The sequence below is a fragment of the Canis aureus genome, chromosome 25 (assembly GCF_053574225.1).
Source record: "Canis aureus isolate CA01 chromosome 25, VMU_Caureus_v.1.0, whole genome shotgun sequence".
Classification (NCBI taxonomy): Eukaryota; Metazoa; Chordata; class Mammalia; order Carnivora; family Canidae; genus Canis; species Canis aureus.
This window is the reverse complement of record NC_135635.1, coordinates 25,026,618-25,044,726: the sequence shown is the minus strand read 5'-3', so window position 1 is coordinate 25,044,726 and position 18,109 is coordinate 25,026,618. Positions and strand designations below refer to the sequence as shown.

General features: G+C 32.6%; 1 protein-coding gene across 23 annotated transcripts in view; it reads right to left on the bottom strand.

Annotated features, from left to right (window-relative positions):
• The window catches only part of C2CD5 (C2 calcium dependent domain containing 5), a 102,042-nt gene that overhangs the window by 60,727 nt on the left and 23,206 nt on the right, over window positions 1–18,109 (bottom strand). For 7 of the 23 annotated variants that reach the window (XM_077870764.1, XM_077870765.1, XM_077870774.1 and 4 more), the window contains exons 5-9: window positions 16,902–16,997; window positions 13,953–14,108; window positions 12,474–12,672; window positions 8,100–8,224; window positions 1,452–1,537 (exon numbers count right to left, since the gene is read on the bottom strand). In XM_077870764.1, coding sequence (XP_077726890.1) covers window positions 1,452–1,537; window positions 8,100–8,224; window positions 12,474–12,672; window positions 13,953–14,108; window positions 16,902–16,997 — 662 coding nt within the window. Of the gene's footprint in view, window positions 1–641; window positions 675–1,451; window positions 1,538–3,480; window positions 3,673–6,962; window positions 7,115–8,099; window positions 8,225–12,473; window positions 12,673–13,952; window positions 14,109–16,901; window positions 16,998–18,109 lie in introns of all 23 variants that reach the window. The other 16 variants (XM_077870751.1, XM_077870752.1, XM_077870756.1 and 13 more) reach the window with 5 other exon arrangements.

The window sequence follows — 18,109 nt, the reverse complement described above, 5'->3', positions numbered from 1 at the left end:
GACAGGAGCTGGTATGCCTGCAAGGTGTTAAAGTAGCTCAAGGGCAACTGCTGCCTGATAAGGGGATAAAGCAAACAGCTTGTGGTGCTGAAGTCTCATCAATCTGTTTAGCTCAGCTCTCCTTTCCCTCAGCCTGGTCTAAAAGGCAAACAGTACATACAGATACTTTCCACATAGGAAAGAAAGTCTAAAAAAAGCAAACCGTTCTATTGTTTGTAGTAATAGAATCTAAAAACACTATTCTCAAAAGCTAATCTCTAGAGAAGAAATATCTTTGTTTTATAGAATGCATTTATAAGTATTTACTAGGTTTTACCTTTTTTTTTTTTTAATGCTAGTGTAAAATAGAACATGTAAAAGAAAATTCTGTAAATGCTATAAACTTCCAAATCAGACACAATGAAAGCTGTGGAACTGTGCCTTAAAATAACTAACATAACATATAAATAATCATGCACTGTATTAGTTAAGTAGGAAAAAAAATGAGCCTCATAGTGCTAATAAGTTAAAAAAAATTGCATTACGGAAAGAAATAAAGCTGGCAACATTTGTTAAAGCTTAAATAAAACAAATGATCAAGATTAAAACTAGAACAGCTACCAATACAAGAAATAGGCTCTCACACATGTTCAGAAACATACCCGCCTTCTACAGAACCTATGAGGCGATCCTCCCTTAGCAATGAAGTTTACACACACAAAAAAATAAAAATAAAAAGAGAAAAATCATCCAAAAATTTGAACTATTTATTTCCCATTTAACATAGTTAACTAAAGATTAAACTTATAATAATTAAAAGACATGTATTCACATACCAAATACACATTGTTTATGTTAATCTGTAGAAATACCGAATCTGTGCATTTCTTACCCCTCAGAGATTGGCCACCCATAAAAATAATCACAGCATATAAATATATTAATATACTAAAGAATTATCTTTCTTTCTTTCTTTCTTTCTTTCTTTTTATGGAGGCTCCATGACCAGCATAGAGCCCTGTCTTCACAACCCTGAGGTAAGACCTGAGCTCAGATCAAGAGCTAGGCATTTAACTAATTGAGCCACTCAGGTGGTCCCAAGAATTATCTTCAATATACAACTAAAATATTTTTTTCTGGAAAAAGTCTACTATTTCCTTCTATAAATTATAATTTTAAGATAAAATGAGAAATGATTTCATCATTCAATGGCTATTTCCAAAAAGACTATTTCTAATAAAAGATGGGAGGATAAAACAAAAAAGTTACAAAATTACTCCAAATTAAAATTAATTATTCATAAACAAATTTCTTTGATATCTTAAATAAATTTTTTTGGACTTTGAAATTACATTACAGATACATGATCAAAACCATATTATATAACCATATATTAAGTTATAAATACACGGAAACATGTTAATAAAATCATATTAACAGTGTAAGAATAAAGAATGTTGAGTGTCTCTTACCCTTTGTTCCAGTGCTGATTGAGTCTGTTGTCTTAAAAGAGCTTTAAATGGCCCCCCTTCTTTTCCAGCACTACCACTTCCCATTCCTACAGAACATCAGTACATAAATAACAACCAAAAAACAACTATAGAAACAGAAGGTTTAACTGCATTCATTTTTATAAATATCATGAGTCAAAATCTCTTAAAATGATCCAAACATTTAGAGTACTTGACATGGCAATTAGCACATATTTTACTCTATTTTATTCACAAAGTTTTCTTTAGAAACAAGATGTCAAAACCATACTGATCACAGCTAGTTTTAGACTCAATCTGTTCTAAAACCTATTTTTTAAAGTATGTTTTAATGTGATGAATTTTTGTATAATATTCAATTTTTAAAAGTCGAGTCTTCTAATACAAAATAATCAAGATATTACCAATTACACTTGACCCATGAACAACACGGGTTTGAACTGCACAAGTCCACTTATACATGAATTATTTTCAATAAATACTGTACAGAACTGTAAATGTACTTTCTATTCCTAATGATTTTCTTAATAACATTTTCTTTCCTCTAGTTTACTTCATTGCAAGAATACAGTATATAATCCACATGACAAAATATGTGTTATTTATGTTATCAGTAAGGCTTGTGGTCAATAGTAGGCTATTAATAGTTGAACTTTTGGAGAATCAGAAGTTATATGAGCATTTTCAACTTATGCAGGGTCCTATTGCTCAAGGGTCAACTGTAAGCTTACTATGGTAACAATTTAAGAATACTAAAAGAAATAGAGAAACATCAAATGTTTGTTTAAAAGTAAATAAAGAGAAGCACTTTTAATTGGGCTTACTAAAAATATTCCAAAATTCTCTAAGAGCATGAATTTTAGGCAGTTTTGAAATATAGGCAAATCTAATTTCTGATAACTTCCCATTCCTAAACATAACATTATGACAAAACACTATTAACATTCATAGTTTTCAAATACTCATTTGCAAAAATCAACATAATATACCTTTAAAAACTAAAAATCAGACATATTAGACACATCACAAATGTACATAGTTATGAATGAAAAAAGTATATTTCCCAAGCTCTTAGATGTATTTTTTAAAGGCTTAATTTCTCATTTCTTTCCCTACTTTATCCTTTTGATAGTACCAATTGATCAATTATGATAAAAAAATTATAGAAAGCAGGGGACAGATAAGAAGCCAGTGCTCTATAAACTGAAGTTAACAGTTCAATTCCACCCTTTCAAAACTGAAGATACATACAGTCAGATTTACTGCAATGACTTAAAAAAGGAACTAATTTACTTATACATTTTTAGCTGTTCTTGGATAAGGAAACAAAGGTTAGCATATGTATAGTCCCATTCTGTTCTTTAAAAATAAAAAAAGAAAGCATTTTTCTTGTAGTAATCTAAATACGGTTTTTAGAGACTATACAATACTAAACATAGAAATGAAACTAAGATCTTTATATGAAGCATACTGAAAGCCATAAAATAAAATGTAATTTTGTAGAGATAAATAAAACATCTGAAAATATAGCAGAATATTTTGAAAATTAATGCAATGGACAGAAAAAAATGGATAATGAAAGAATATCACCAAATGAGACTTAAATTGATTCAAACAGAATAATTACTACTGTAGCCATATGGCTGAGCAATATGATGGTGCAGGACCGAAGTGAATGGAGTTGGTGTGAAGGGAAAGAAAGTAAAGTGTCTAAAACAGAAATTCTAGTAATGAGAGCCTAAAATCATTGGAAATAGACAGATCTATGTCCTCGGACATATAATTTTTTAATAAATAAAATAATTTCAGAATATTCATAATTATCTATCAAGTAACCTTCAATCATGTCCTCACAATCATCATAATCATTTAACTCTGTCCACCAATAAGAAAAATAAGAAGTACGCCCTATGTAAGATACCCAATACTTCTTTATAGTATGAAATAATTAACTGTTTTCAAAGGTGATTTAAAATAAAGGGATTAAAAAGCTGACATAATGTGATCCTACCAGAAGCAGCCAGGAACAGCTCTTCACTGAAAGAAACACTTTTCCTCAGAACTGGGCTGACAGGGCTAGAAGGATGAGGGGGAAGGCTAGATTCCGAGAGGAGGAGACAGGACTTTTTAAGATGAAGGGAACCACAAGAGAGAGAGGGGGAGCTAGGACACAGGTAAATCCTAGGCCCCTGTAAGTAAGGTGCTGTGGAGGAAAGTAGCAGAGAAAAGATGCAGATTCAGAAGATGACCAGAAAATGCAGAATAAGGAAAGCAATGATGAAACAAAACATAACAGTAAAAATGGGTTTTAAAATGCTACATAAATTACACTAAGCATATGAAGTCATTAGCAAGACCATCTACCCAACACAATATAAATAAAAGGTATAGTCTAAAATTTAGCCAAACCTTTATAAACTTTGCATTTGTAAAAATTTTTTTAAATCATTAACATGGGATTTTATACCATTCTAATCACTTGGGAGCTGATTTTTCAAAAACACCTAAATTGCCTTTTTTTTTTTGCTTAAGAATGTATAAAGTTAAAATGTACATCTTAAACATTTTTTTTATTTTTATTTATTTATGATAGTCACACAGAGAGAGAGAGAGAGGCAGAGACATAGGCAGAGGGAGAAGCAGGCTCCATGCACCAGGAGCCCGATGTGGGATTTGATCCCGGGTCTCCAGGATCGTGCCCTGGGCCAAAGGCAGGCGCCAAACCGCTGCACCCCCATCTTAAACATTTTTAAAGCCAGAAACTTATTGCCTCAAATATAAACATGATTTAAAGTGGCAAAGTACAGTTCTTCAAATGTTACTAAAGTTTATCACTAATGAGTATTTTAATTGAATACCCATAAAAAAATAGTACCACATTAAACAGTTGCCATCATTAATCTGAAATATTAACTTCTTCCTGTCCATCTTTGAGATATTACTACTTTTCTTTTTCCTCTAAAATTTTAATTATTCAAGTCTGATCATAACACTGTTCACACTTAAAGATTTGAGTATGTAAGGGGTAAATACTCTCAAATCACAAAAAATATACATGGTTAAAAGCCTTTTTTTTTTAAGTAAAAATTAGCTTGAATCAGTGTCAGATCAATACTCTAACACTAGTATTCTAAAATTCCAATCCTACTAATTGAGTACTTGAAAAAAAAAATATGAAAATGAAACCTGTAAAATGCCAAAAATCAGAACCTACAGAAATATCCATTTTTTAAAATTAGACTTATCTGAAAAAAAAAACAACAGTTTAACTACAAATAGAAAATGAATTTTCTCCATGCTTTATTTATTTTTGGTTTCCCAGTTTACATATAATAAATCAATCATAATCAGCCTATCCCCACTATTTCTCAAGAGACTGATTTTATATACAGATAAATTTGAAAGCAGAGAATTATGAAATGCATATTCAATTATAGTTTTAGAAATTTTTAAAAAATCATAATTTTGCCATTTCAAATCTCTTCCAGAACACTCCTCAGGAATATTCAAAGGTATTTAGGGATTGAGGATAAGGCCAAAATACTAAAAATCGTTAATGTTCTACAAATATATATTAACGATAGTGAATAGCATATGCAGTAGAAAAACAAAATAATTTATTTAGAGGCAGCTAATATAGAAATACATGAGAATAATTACTATTATAAATGAATCTTTAAAAACTAGAACTTTGGAGCTAGAAAATCAAATGCAAAAAAGTTTTCATTGATAATTGCCTACAAGAAAGCTAAGGGAAGACAAATCTCATTCAATTAAGTTTTATTTGACCATCTTTTTTAGACTTGGTCTTCTGGTGTATTAAAAGAAAGGAAATAGACCAAGGAAATACTTTTAAAAATTTATCTGTGGCACGGTAAAGAAAAATAAAGTTTAAAATATCAGAAAGTTACCTGGAATACACAAGTCGCCAAGAGTCAAAGCCTAAAGAAATATTTTTAAGAAAACTTATTCTTCAAATACTATCCTAAGCCTTTCTTGTTTTGATAGGTATGAATTTGAAGGCCAGAATCTCACCTTTTATTTAAAAAAAAAAAAAAAGAAGAAGAAGAAGAAACTACACTTTGGTTCAGTTTTTATGGCATAAATATGGTTAAGATGCCACACTCCATAGCTTTACTATCAAATATCTCATGATTTGGGGGGCCTGGGTGGCTCAGTCGGTTGAGTATCCTACTCTTGATTTTGGCTCAGGTCACAATCTCAGGGTTGTGGGACTGGCCCCACATAGGGCTCCATGCTCAGCAGGGAGGCTGCTTGGATTCCCTCTTTGCTCCCCACCACTCCATGTGCACGTGGGCACATGCTCACTCACTCTAAAATAAATATTTTTTTAAATCTCATGATATTTAGGTGTTATTCATGTTATGTTTACATAAATAAAAAATAAGCTATTCTTTTTAAAGAATTAGGTATTCATACTTCTCTTCCTCACATTTTGTGACTACACTTATACAAATAGATACTAAATCTATAGGCTTTCTTTTTAATGTTCTTTCTTTATTTTAGAAGTGGCACTGGCTATTGAATTAATTTCTTTTCATTGTTTTCATAAAATCTAGGATCATTTTATAAATTTCTTTCCTAACACACAAAAGTTTATTAAAGATGGTAAAAATGACACAGAAACTATGCAAGATGTTTTCATCAATCTGGTGAAAAAACCACCAGACAAAAACAATATTTACAAAAATTGCTAACTACTAACTTTTTGACTTTTTACATTTTACTTTCCTTAACAATACTAACTTAATGATTTAAATAGGTTAATTCTACTTTAAGAAGTAACAAAATATTTTGACTTTTTAAACAATTTTTATCATAAAACATTCATAAAAACTCACAGAAATTATTCATCAAAATACAAATAGGAGAGGGAAAAATCATAAATTTCAAACATTGAGAAATATGTAAGAATAAGTAAAAATGCTACTTTCTAACCTAAAGAGTAAGAATAGCAAAACCAAACATTTTAAATAGCACAAAGTTAATAAATAGATATATGCACTCCAATATAACCATTTCAAATGTTCCAAACTTTTTTATAATAAAGTCTTAGAATTAAACTCAGAAATAGACAGAAAAATGAATTTGAAAATGTCTCCACTGCATGAGGAATTGGATTGCAAGCTACTAGTATTACTTTCTATTCAAAAGCTTTAAGATGTTATTCCTCATAATATGATAATGAAATGAAAAATGTCTACATGCAAAAATAAATTCTGGACTTCATATCCACACTGATTAAATCAACAAATGGCAGATCTTTGAACAAGGTAATTTCTGAACTGTATGAAATTTCCATATTTTAATGATAGTAACTGAAAATGACCAGTAGTCACATTATCTTTTAACTTAAATGCCAAAAACAGGAGGAAAGCCTTGGATGGAAAGCTAATAAAGAACAGAAACAAATTTGAAAGAAAAAAAAAAAAAGAAAAAAGGAAAAGAAAAAGGTGGGTGGAAGCGCCTTACCAGTTTTGGGTGTCAAACTCAAATCTGTGTCAGAAGAAGAGGACTGTCGACTGTAGGACTTGGAAGGTGAAAAGGAATAAGTTTGGTTTTTCAGAGGGGTTGAGGGTCCTGATGAGTGAGTATTGGGATTGGGATCTTCATTGAAGGGAATCCTGCCAGAAGAAGGTGGAGAAATATTAAGCAATCATGTGCCAAAGGACTTGACGGAAGGCAGCATGATCCAAACACCAGGAAAGTATTGGGCAGGGCCAGCAGTCATTTCTTAAGTGTGGAGCTGGGTATGAGGCCAAAGACAACCAATTGCTGTTTAACCATTCATCATTCTCCAGATAAAAAATTATCTGCACTGAAACAGTTAATAAGCCAAGTAAAAAAGCAAAGAAGCATGAAATGACAGACTAAGGGGGTAAAAAATATTAAAAGGAAAAATAAAAAGAATAAATACATGACTAAAATACTTTCAAATAAACAATGCTTTTTTAAGTTACAAAAAAAAATGATGCTGCAAATGGTGTGTGTAAATATTCACAATTGTTTTTATATTTGCACACACAGATATCTTCAAAAGAAAAATGTTTCCTTATCCTATAGCATCAAGAGTGCCACAGCTAAAAACACAGCAGTGAAAAAAAATGAATACAGCTACACAGAACCATTGCATTTTGTGCAGAAGTTGCTTACCTGTTTTCCAATAGCTCTCTTCCACAGAATAAAACAGACCCTACTATGTAATAAGTTTTGTACATAAATAAAATAAGCAAATCAAAAGCTTTGACAGTTATTTCATTTAGAATCCAATCATCAATTTTATTTCTAACCAAATGCAGAAATAATGGCAAAAATACATACTGGAGGACTCTCCTAAAAACTTACAGGATGCCTATGTAAGATAGGGTTCTTACAGGATCTATGGAAGAGACTTTGGAAGCTAGAAGAACATTTTCACTTCCAAGTAGTTACAGCCTCTGTGGTGGCTAAATACTGGATTTCTTCACTGCAGCTGGACTTCAAGTAAGAAAAGGAGGAAGCAAAGACCTGTGGTACCTGCCTACACTATGCTACCTGCCTGCCTGCCCTTTGCAGCCACTCTGTCTGTGGCCTGCTTTCCCCAGCTCTTGAGTCTGAGCAGTCTCGTACCAGTATAGATGAGAGTGGGAACAGACACAGAGAAGTTCTGAGTAAGTCGTGAGCCAGTAGCAGTGTGAATTGGGCTGTTGTGAGTCGAGCGGCATCCATGGCTTGGAGGATGAACCAGCGGAGACCTGAGGGAATTTGTAGTCAAAGTGGAAGAAAAGAAAACAATACATACAACAGATAGCAAAGTTATGTTAAAATAACTTCAAAGGAGCTTTAGTTAGGGGAGAGGAATTTTTAATCCTCAACATGCAAAAATCAAATTTTAATTTAAAAAGAATTGCTAAATACTAACTTGTTAGGATACAGTTATAGTTTTAGGGATCAGATTAATAATTAGGACTGTGAATAAGAAAAACAGCAAGCAGAAATAGTGGCATTAAATAAGAAAAAGACTAAGATTTGGATTCTAAGTTGCTTTAAAATGCTTGTTATTATTTTGATCACCAGAAAGCTTACTACACCCATAAAAGTGAAAAGTCAAATATAAAGTTCTTATATTACTTCTGAAACTGAATTGATGTAATGACATTTTTCTATTAAAAAAGTTTAACAGAACTATTTCTGTCTATAATCACAAGACATTGGTAATAGAAAATATGAAAAATGACAGCATAAAAAAATGAACTAAATGGATACAAGCAAATATAAACATTCCAGGACTTCAGCACTCCAAATATAGTGCTTTCCAGACTACACTGGAAAACAAAACAAAGCAAGGGGACACTGCTTTTCAAAACACATTAATAAAACAATGTAGATAACTTTTGTCTAGCTCTCAAAGAGAATATATTATTTAAACTTAAATAGAATTTATTAAACTACATTGTGAATTGAAATTTTATAAGTATCAACTGATATCCTACAATGGATCATATCTATATGTAAGTATAGGTATATATTTAGATCACATCCACAGATACATATTCACGTATAATATTTAAATTTCCAAAAAAAAAAAAAATTTAAATTTCCATGAAGAAATTTTGCTAAAAGGACATAGTTACATTGAATGGAGAAAAATGACAGACAACTAAGAATCCTGTACTTCATATTAGCAATTATTTCACTAAGCAGTGCCTTTGCTTATGCATAAAAAGGGGAAAGAATCATATGTGAATACACTCTAAAAAACTATCCTATCCCCATTTTTTAGAATGCAAACTAAGCAGATCAAGAGCTCAACTCTTCCTTGCCTCTTCTTTTCTACTGGCCAGTGAACATTACCGACAATCACAATTTGTCACAGTTCAAATATAAGCTATCATTAACTGGCAATAATGGTCTTTCACAACATCTACAGACTATTTTCTGAAAATATCACTGGTTTTACAATAGGACAATGTTTCTGTTTTTGTTGCTAGTTTAAAATAAAAATGTGTTTAATACAATTGATAAAAATCAAACATTTCATTGATGACCTATTTGTATACAAACAACTGAATGAGGTTTTATTTTTTTTTTCTTTCTCTGAAGTCACTGATGAAGCTAAAATTCTAAGAATCAGTGCTGTAGAGGAGAAATTACAATTAATTTCTCTTAGAGACTACTTTTTTTTTTTAAGTAGAGAAGCAGTGGATTGTATTTAAATGCACTCTCTACCATCAAGATAGCTCAGCAAGGAAATGCCAAAGAGATTTATATTATCCATTACAATAAATATCTGAAAGGAAAGAAAAACCCAATGGGGTAGAACACACTATTTTTTTTTTTTTTTTTTTTTTTTATGATAGGCACACAGTGAGAGAGAGAGAGAGGCAGAGACACAGGCAGAGGGAGAAGCAGGCTCCATGCACCGGGAGCCTGACGTGGGATTCGATCCTGGGTCTCCAGGATCGCGCCCTGGGCCAAAGGCAGGCGCCAAACCGCTGCGCCACCCAGGGATCCCAGAACACACTATTAATAAAGGTAAAATAAAATGAACACTGTAAAAGGTTCAAATTATCACATCTAATTAAAATCCAAATACAAGAGAGTATCACTATATGTATTCTTGGAGTTCTAATTCTTATCAGCCTCCTTGTATTAAAGATATCTTGCAATAATACCCTAGTGACATTTCTAATATTAAATCCATTCAAACAGGAACATAATCCAAACTATCTTTTATCAAATTCCTGTCTAGAATCAACATTATAATTAAACATCATAATAATTATAATCAGTTGAATCATAAAACAATTGATACTAGCACCCAAGTTGAGTCATAATCAAAAATACAAAGAACCTGGATGAAATAAAGCAGCCAGAGTACTGAGTTATTTATTTTTTAAATAGCATGACTGAGGCAGTAATAAGATGCCTTTCAGAAAATCTTAACGAAGCAATTTAAATTCTTCATGTTGTGAATATTTGACAACTTAAGGCAGATGGGCTACAACAAAATTGGAAAAGGAGAACACTTACAAAACCCCAGAAGATTTACATTAATGGAACTATTCCTAAATGTAGGTAAAACGTACTCCACTATCAATATATCATTGTGTAAGAAACCAACAGATAATATAGTATTATTCTCTTTCCACTAAGTAATTTAGTGAGAAGAGGAAAACTTCAGACATCACATAGGCAAAAGTCAGGCCCCTTCAGGCAATTTAGATAAACCCGGAGGATGGCAAGAAAAGGAGGGACCTAGGTCTTCACTTAAATTTGATGTGGAAAAAGAAAATAACTGAATCCCTCAAAAAGTTAAACCTGCAATCTGATTTTACCTGTGGCAGCAAGCAGTTCATATCTTTTTAAGACATATCTTAAATGGAATATAAAGCAAATTCACTCTTCAATCCATTTAAAACAATTCATCTCACTTGTCAAGGTATTTCCCAATAAGATCAAGCAATATATCTAATACTGTGCTCCCTCTTGTGACTAAAACTTAATCTAATAACTGAACGTATTAGAAGGCCAACAGAGAGGAACAGAATGTATCTGAAGGCCAACAGAAAGGAAATAATTAAACAGAAAATAAGCTTAAGAGGAAAATCTCACTTTAAAAAATATGGTTAAAAAAATATATTGTTAAAAAAAGTTGAATCACCGTATTGTACATGTAAAACTAATATAACACTGTATGTCAATTATTTTAGAATTTAATTTTTTTTAAAAAAAGATTGTGATTGTTTTTTAGTCAACCTCCTCTTGGCTATTGCTAATCTGGGAAGCATTTTGGATTTTCTGACTACAGAATCCTGACTCCCTGATGATATAGGGCAGGGGTCGGCAAACTATACCCTACAGGTCAAATCCATCCTGCTATCTGTTCTGTAAATAATCAGGTTTTATTGGAACACAACCACACTCATTCATTTGCATACTGTCATAGCTGTTTTCATGCTACATCGGCAAAGCTGAGTAGTTATTAACAAAGACTAAATTATTTACCTATATCTTCTGGTCATTTACAAAAAATGTGTTACCCTGGATCTAGAAGAATCTCTATATCAGTGGGTCTCAATGGAAGTACTACTGGTATTTAAGATGGAACAAGTCTTCATTGTACAGAGTTGTCCCTTGCTGTACAGAACCGTCAGCACTTCTAGTCCTCAACCAGGATCTTCCCCCTCACCCCAATCATTATGACAGAAAATTTTCATTTTAAACATTCCTTGTAGACAGCACCACCACCTCGTTGAGAATTTTTTGCCTTAGACACAAATGATAACACTTAAGCCAAATCCAGCCAACCAAAGTGTTTTTGTTGAATCACACTCTGTTTTTTAAAAATGTATGAGCCTAAATTCCTTTAGATCAGGATCAGTAAACTCCTTTTTCTGGTAAACAAAGACAGAAACTATATGGCTAGGGCGTGTAATATTTACTATCCAGCCTTTCACAGAAAAAATTTGCCAACATCTGCTTTACATGACCCTTAGTACTCCCTATTTAATTATACTCTAGTATTTTATTTATATAAACTGTCTGGCCTTCATAGACATTTGCATTTGAGAACCCTGCAAAGGTCAATCTTTCCTGCTATACTTTTCCTTTCTATACTATGTTGGTAACAATAAGCATAATTGGATTATCAGGTATAATAATGGGTTTTAAGCACTCCCCAAAGAATAAATAAAAATTCCATAAATATCCATTTTATGCTTTAAATATAGTGCCTAAAGATCTGAAATCAGTTTGGTTTTACATTATTTAACTTGAGTTTCATATTAAGACACTATAAATAAAATATTAGGAATAGCTAAACAGATTAAAGCTTCAGGTTTTCATAGTTATCTCTGATAATAAAAATTACCATATGAAAAAAAAATCACCATAGGGAACAATGTATGTTAAACAACTCTACCAGAATATTTCAAATCAAATGAAAACATACAGGTAAAAGATAAAAAGCTCCATAAGAATGATTCATTGATTCATACTTACTCCTTCATTTCTTTGGATGGAGAATTACATGCAGGAAGGAATGCTGCCGGGCTACTTAGTTTATCCAGTGTACAAGCTGTTCCTATGGCTCGTACCACTAACCCAGATTCGCCTTCCAGATCAAAACACTGTAAGTACCCAACAACTGCATTTCCTCTCATTTCAAGTACTTTCAAGCCAATCTTCCTCTGCAGTTCACCTACCAAAAAAAAAAAAAAAAAAAAAGAAAATTCATTCTGCTTCAGATCTTCATATTACATAATATAAAGCTGGATAGCAATAAAAAAAAGAGTAAAAAAAAATCATAGATTTTTAGAACTTGAAAAGAACCTAAAAGATTATCTGCTCCAGCCTCCTACTTTCAGGGAGGTAAGACATTACTAGTTGCATTTTACAGATGCGATATATTAAGATTCACTCATTCATGCATTCATTTACCAAATAATTTTTGGTTGTGTACTATGTGCCTGGCATTCTTCCTTTCTTCTAAGTGCTAGAAATACAGAGGTGAACAAAAAAGATATATTATTTAATATATTAAATATAACATTATATATTATATTAAGTATAAATATACTTATACTGATTTATAAGTATTAATAAATATATACTAATATAATATAAATGTATTTATATTTTATATTTAAAACAAATTTATTATACATAAGTATAACATTTGTATTTATTAAATATAACATGTATACTTATTGTCTGATATACATGTGAGAGTGTGTGTGTATATATATATGTATATATACACATACACACAAACATATATACATATAAATTTTAAATGGTAAACAAGTTCTTCAAAGAAAAATAAAGAAAATAGGTTAAGAATGGTAGGAAGGGGGGATCCCTGGGTGGCTCAGCGGTGTAGCACCTGCTTTTGGCCCAGGACGTGATCCTGGAGTCCCGGGATCGAGTCCCACATCAGGCTCCCTGCATGGAGCCTGCTTCTCCCTGTGCCTATGTCTCTGCCTCTGTCTCTCTCTTTCTGTGTCTCTCATGAATAAATGACCTCTTTTTTTTTTTTTTAAATAAACTCCTTAAAAAAAAAAAAAAAAAAAAAAGAATGGTAGGAAGAAGTAGAGAGAGCTAAAACAAGTTGTCAGAGAAGGGCTATGAAAAGGCAACAAAAAACATTAAGAGGTATTACCTAAACTCTGACTACAAATAAATACTAGAAAAGGAAAACTAGAACCCAGTTCCTACTTCCTTGCTCAGGGTTCTTTCCATTATGCCACTTCATGAGCACAAATTCCTTTTACTACCTAGTTAAGAAGGAAGTATAAGCTTCTGATTCAGATTTCCTCTTATAAAGTGGCAGTACATGTTTGTCCAGAAAGATAGGGTAGGGAAATCAGTCATGTATAATCTATAGCTTTCATTGTGAAATTTCAGGTAGCATAAAAAAGGAAATGAAAAACATAACAGTGTTAATTAAGTCAGTAACAAAGTTGGGTTTTTTTTTAATACCTGACATTAAAGAAATGAGTCTCTGTCTGGCCTCATTTGATGCCCTTGGTGTACGAATTCGATCAATCCATTGATATTCTGGGTCTTCATTGACCACAAGCTCTTCTACAAAGCCATGAATTATTACAGCTCTATAACACTTTGGAATAGATGTTGCTGTTAAAAGAAATTGTCCATTATGCTTCTATTTATCATAAGGTTAAATTCAGTTTTTAAAAAACGTACAACTAAGTTCTTACCTTTTGGATATATAATACAAGAACACCTTTTACTGTGCTAATTTCAATGTAATTATAATGCTATACTTTCAGTCTTCTAAATTCCATATTATTCTTAGAAATAATCATTTTCTTTCATGAAACCTCTTGTCTTTCTCACAGTAAACAGTAGATATAAACTGTATTTTTATAATTTAGAAAACAGCCACAGACAACCTTAAATAGTATTCAATACAAAGTTTAAAAATCAAAGTGAAAGTCAGCTAGGTAATCATTATATAGTAAGTTAAGTAAAAAGTGGGTAAAAAATACAAAAAACTTTATTCAAAGCCCTTGGAAAAAGTTCTTCTGTACAACACATAGTGCAGCCTCAACAATCAAAGCATTACCTTTCTGACATAATCTGAGGAGTCCTATAGCCCTGCAATTTCCAATAATCCACAGCCATAAAGCCAACTGGTTCAATAGTCACTATACTATGTAACAAACTAATTTAATATATAGAACACCAAATGTCATTAGATTTAAAATAAGATCTATTCAGATTCAAAAAGGGGAGAACCTAGAGGCACCTGGGTAGCTTAGGTGGTTAAGCATCTGCCTTTGGCTCAGGTTATGGTCCCGGGACCCTGAGATCAAGCCCCACATGGGGGCTCCCTGCTCAGCATGGAGCCTGCTTCTCCCTCTCCTCCCCCTGATTCTGCTGTTTCTCTCTCTGGGTCAAATAAATAAAATCTTTTTTAAAAAGGGGTGCGGGGGGAGAACCTAAAACACAAACCAAACCAAACAACAAAGGGAGAACCAGAGAACATCTATACCAAATTAGTCTCTTAAAACAGACATCCATGCCTTAAAGTTAACTCAGCTACTTAGGAGTTTCCATCCTATTAACCCAGGCTGGCTGTGAGTGCCCACATCTGCCAAATACCAGCCCACATATCATGGCACTTGAGGAACTGCACCTGTAAATGCTGACTTAATTTTGGATAGCATCACACTGTCTGGCTATAGTGTTCTGCTCCTATCTTATTACAATGTCCTATACTAAAACACCATTGGAGGAGTACCTGACTGGCTTGGTTGGTAGATCATGCAACTCCTGGATCTCAGGATTGTAAGTTTGAGCTCCATATTGACTATAGTGATTACTTAAAAATAAAATATTTTTTAAAAATAAATAAAAATTAAAAAATAAAATACCACTGTATTTTTTGACAGTTATACGAAGTTCCATATAGTCATATCTTTTACACATTAACAAGGTAACTTGTTCTAATTTATAAAAGAAAAATGTAATAGGCAATAAAATATTCATTGCTATGAAAGTAGTAAGATAAATCTGTGAAAATTATATCAGAGCTTGTTTTTCATGGAGGTTGACTTATTGGTAGAAGAATAAAACCTGTAGGGTGCCTGGGTGGCCCAGTCAGTTAGAGTCCAACTCTTGGTTTCTGCTCAAGTCATGACCTCATTGGTGGTAGGGATGGAGCCCAGCATCAAACTCTGTGCTCAGTGGGGAGTCTGCTTGAAAATTCTCTCTTTCAAAAGAGAGAGTAAAACCTGAATTGGATGAGTGGCTGCAAACTTCTCCGTAAGTTGATGTCTGATAATAATGCTTTAAAAGGCCACTGGAGACTTCTGCAAAATACACGTCTACCCACCACAAATGCTCCATCTGTATTGCCTAATTTTAGATGGCCCATTTGCATTAAGTCTGATTATATCACACATGTAGCCTCATCAAATTTGTTTCCCCAAATGTAGATATTATAGAGTGTGGGATTTGTTTTCATTGAAAGTACAAGTCCATCTCTCCCGATGATGTTGCTAACTGCTAATAATCAGCTGACATCAAGGTAGCATATAGGCTACTGTTCAGATACACTGCATCACCTGTTTTATAGTATAGCATGTATAGCTTATACATGAAAGGTGCAACAAGGCAGTGGTTTTCTTTCAGTATGTGGCCTAGATGAACTGTGGACTCCTCCTATTCACCATACAGTTTAGATAGATTTAGGTATACTCCCTTAGTTGTTTGATTTTCAGTTAGGACTGTTGTAAATGCTATCACATTTTACATTTCCAGACCAAGTCACTCTGATCTCATTTCTCTAAGGATGAATTAATTTATAGCATTCCTGCAAAACACATTCCACCTTCATTTTCAAACTTGTTTCCAGTCATTCTTAGATATCTCAGATTTGTACTACTATGTAGTGCTTCTACAATCAATTCTCCACCTTTGGGCCCAATACTAATGTAAGATTTAAGTAAACAAGATTAAATTGTTTCATTAATACGTGGATTCTTCTTTAAAATTGTGGTTAAGAATCCAAGATCTTCAGCAGTCACTCTTTCTACTAGCAGTAAGCAACTGTTACCAGCAATGTTCCAGTCTGAAGTACAAGCCAGTGTAGGGTCAGAAAGAGTGGTCTCCTTCCTACTGCCCCACAAACTCCTCTGACCTTATGGTCAATGTACACCTCATGCTCCAATGGACTATCTAACAAAAATTTCTATGAACTTATAAAAAACTAATTTCATTTACTTTAAAATCAGATAAATAGTCCCCAAAGCTACAGTTATTGTTTCTGAAAAATTAACAATTTTCTTTTTGGCATTAAAACCAAAGTATAATAGATTTTCCATTAGGTTTCTGAAATATTAATTTGATTCACTATATTTAACAATTAAATTTCCTGTTAAATGAGAAAATGCATTTACTTACTGCAAAAGAATTTGACTCCACATGATGACTGCCTAAATCGATTTAAATCGTTGAAGAGGTCTACTTTGACAACTACATTGATTTCCCCACGGATACCTAAAATTTCAAAAGGGAAATCAAGTTTTTACCTTAATAAAACAAAGCACAATTAAGTAACTCAGCAAACGAATATCAACTGATGAATCTAAAATAACGTATCAATCATAACAGCAATGCTGTTTTCCTTTGTTTCCTATTATTTTTATTCTAAGTAGTTTCTTACATTTTCTGAAGCACACGTATACACTAGAGAATGAATAAATTTTTCATTTTTACTGAAAGTCTCTACTTATTTAAATCATGAGTAACTAGAAGGAGCTGCAATTAAACTGATGACAATAATGATGATGATAGTAACATCTGAGCACAGATAATGTTCTAAATGCCTTACATGTAGTATTTCATAGTTCTCATACCAAGCCAGTAAGGTAATTTCTGTAGTATTATCATCCTCATGTTATAGAGGAAGACATTAAAGTTTAATGAAAGTTAAGTAATTTGCAGAGTGTCAATAATAGTTAAGTAGTACAGCCAGGATTAGAAGTCAGTTCTTAAACTGTCCTATCAGCTAATTCTAGAATTTCATTTAAGACAAAAGTTTTATTCTTTTTCAATGAATATAGTAAGTTGAGCTAAGAAATTTGAAAAATAAGGGATTTTCAGAACACGCCCTAATAAATAAAAATGACCCAGTCTCTATCTCTAACATTTATTAAGTATTTTTACTGGACTGTCTTGATTGCAAGTCAAGCAAATTCATAGTTGTGGAAGGCCTTCTAAAAAGAGTGACTTGCTCATTTACCCATTGAAATAATAATAAATTATGTTCCTAATAGAGGGGCCATAAACATACTAAGCCAACTTAATACAAAATACTTATATATATAAACATATATAAACCAATTTAATAAAAAGTATTTCAAAAATTCATTCATTCGTATTGTTACTGCCTTTAATCCAAACCCAGATTATTTCTCCAGTGGCCTGTTTTATTAGTAATATACTCTGGGACTGGATTTTATTTCCTGACTACAAAGATAATATACTTACATTGTAGAGAATCATAAAAAAAGCAAGAGGACAGAGCAGCCCGGTGGCGCAGCGGGTTAGCACCGCCTTCAGCCTAGGGCGTGATCCTGGAGACCCAGGATCGAGTCCACATCAGGCTC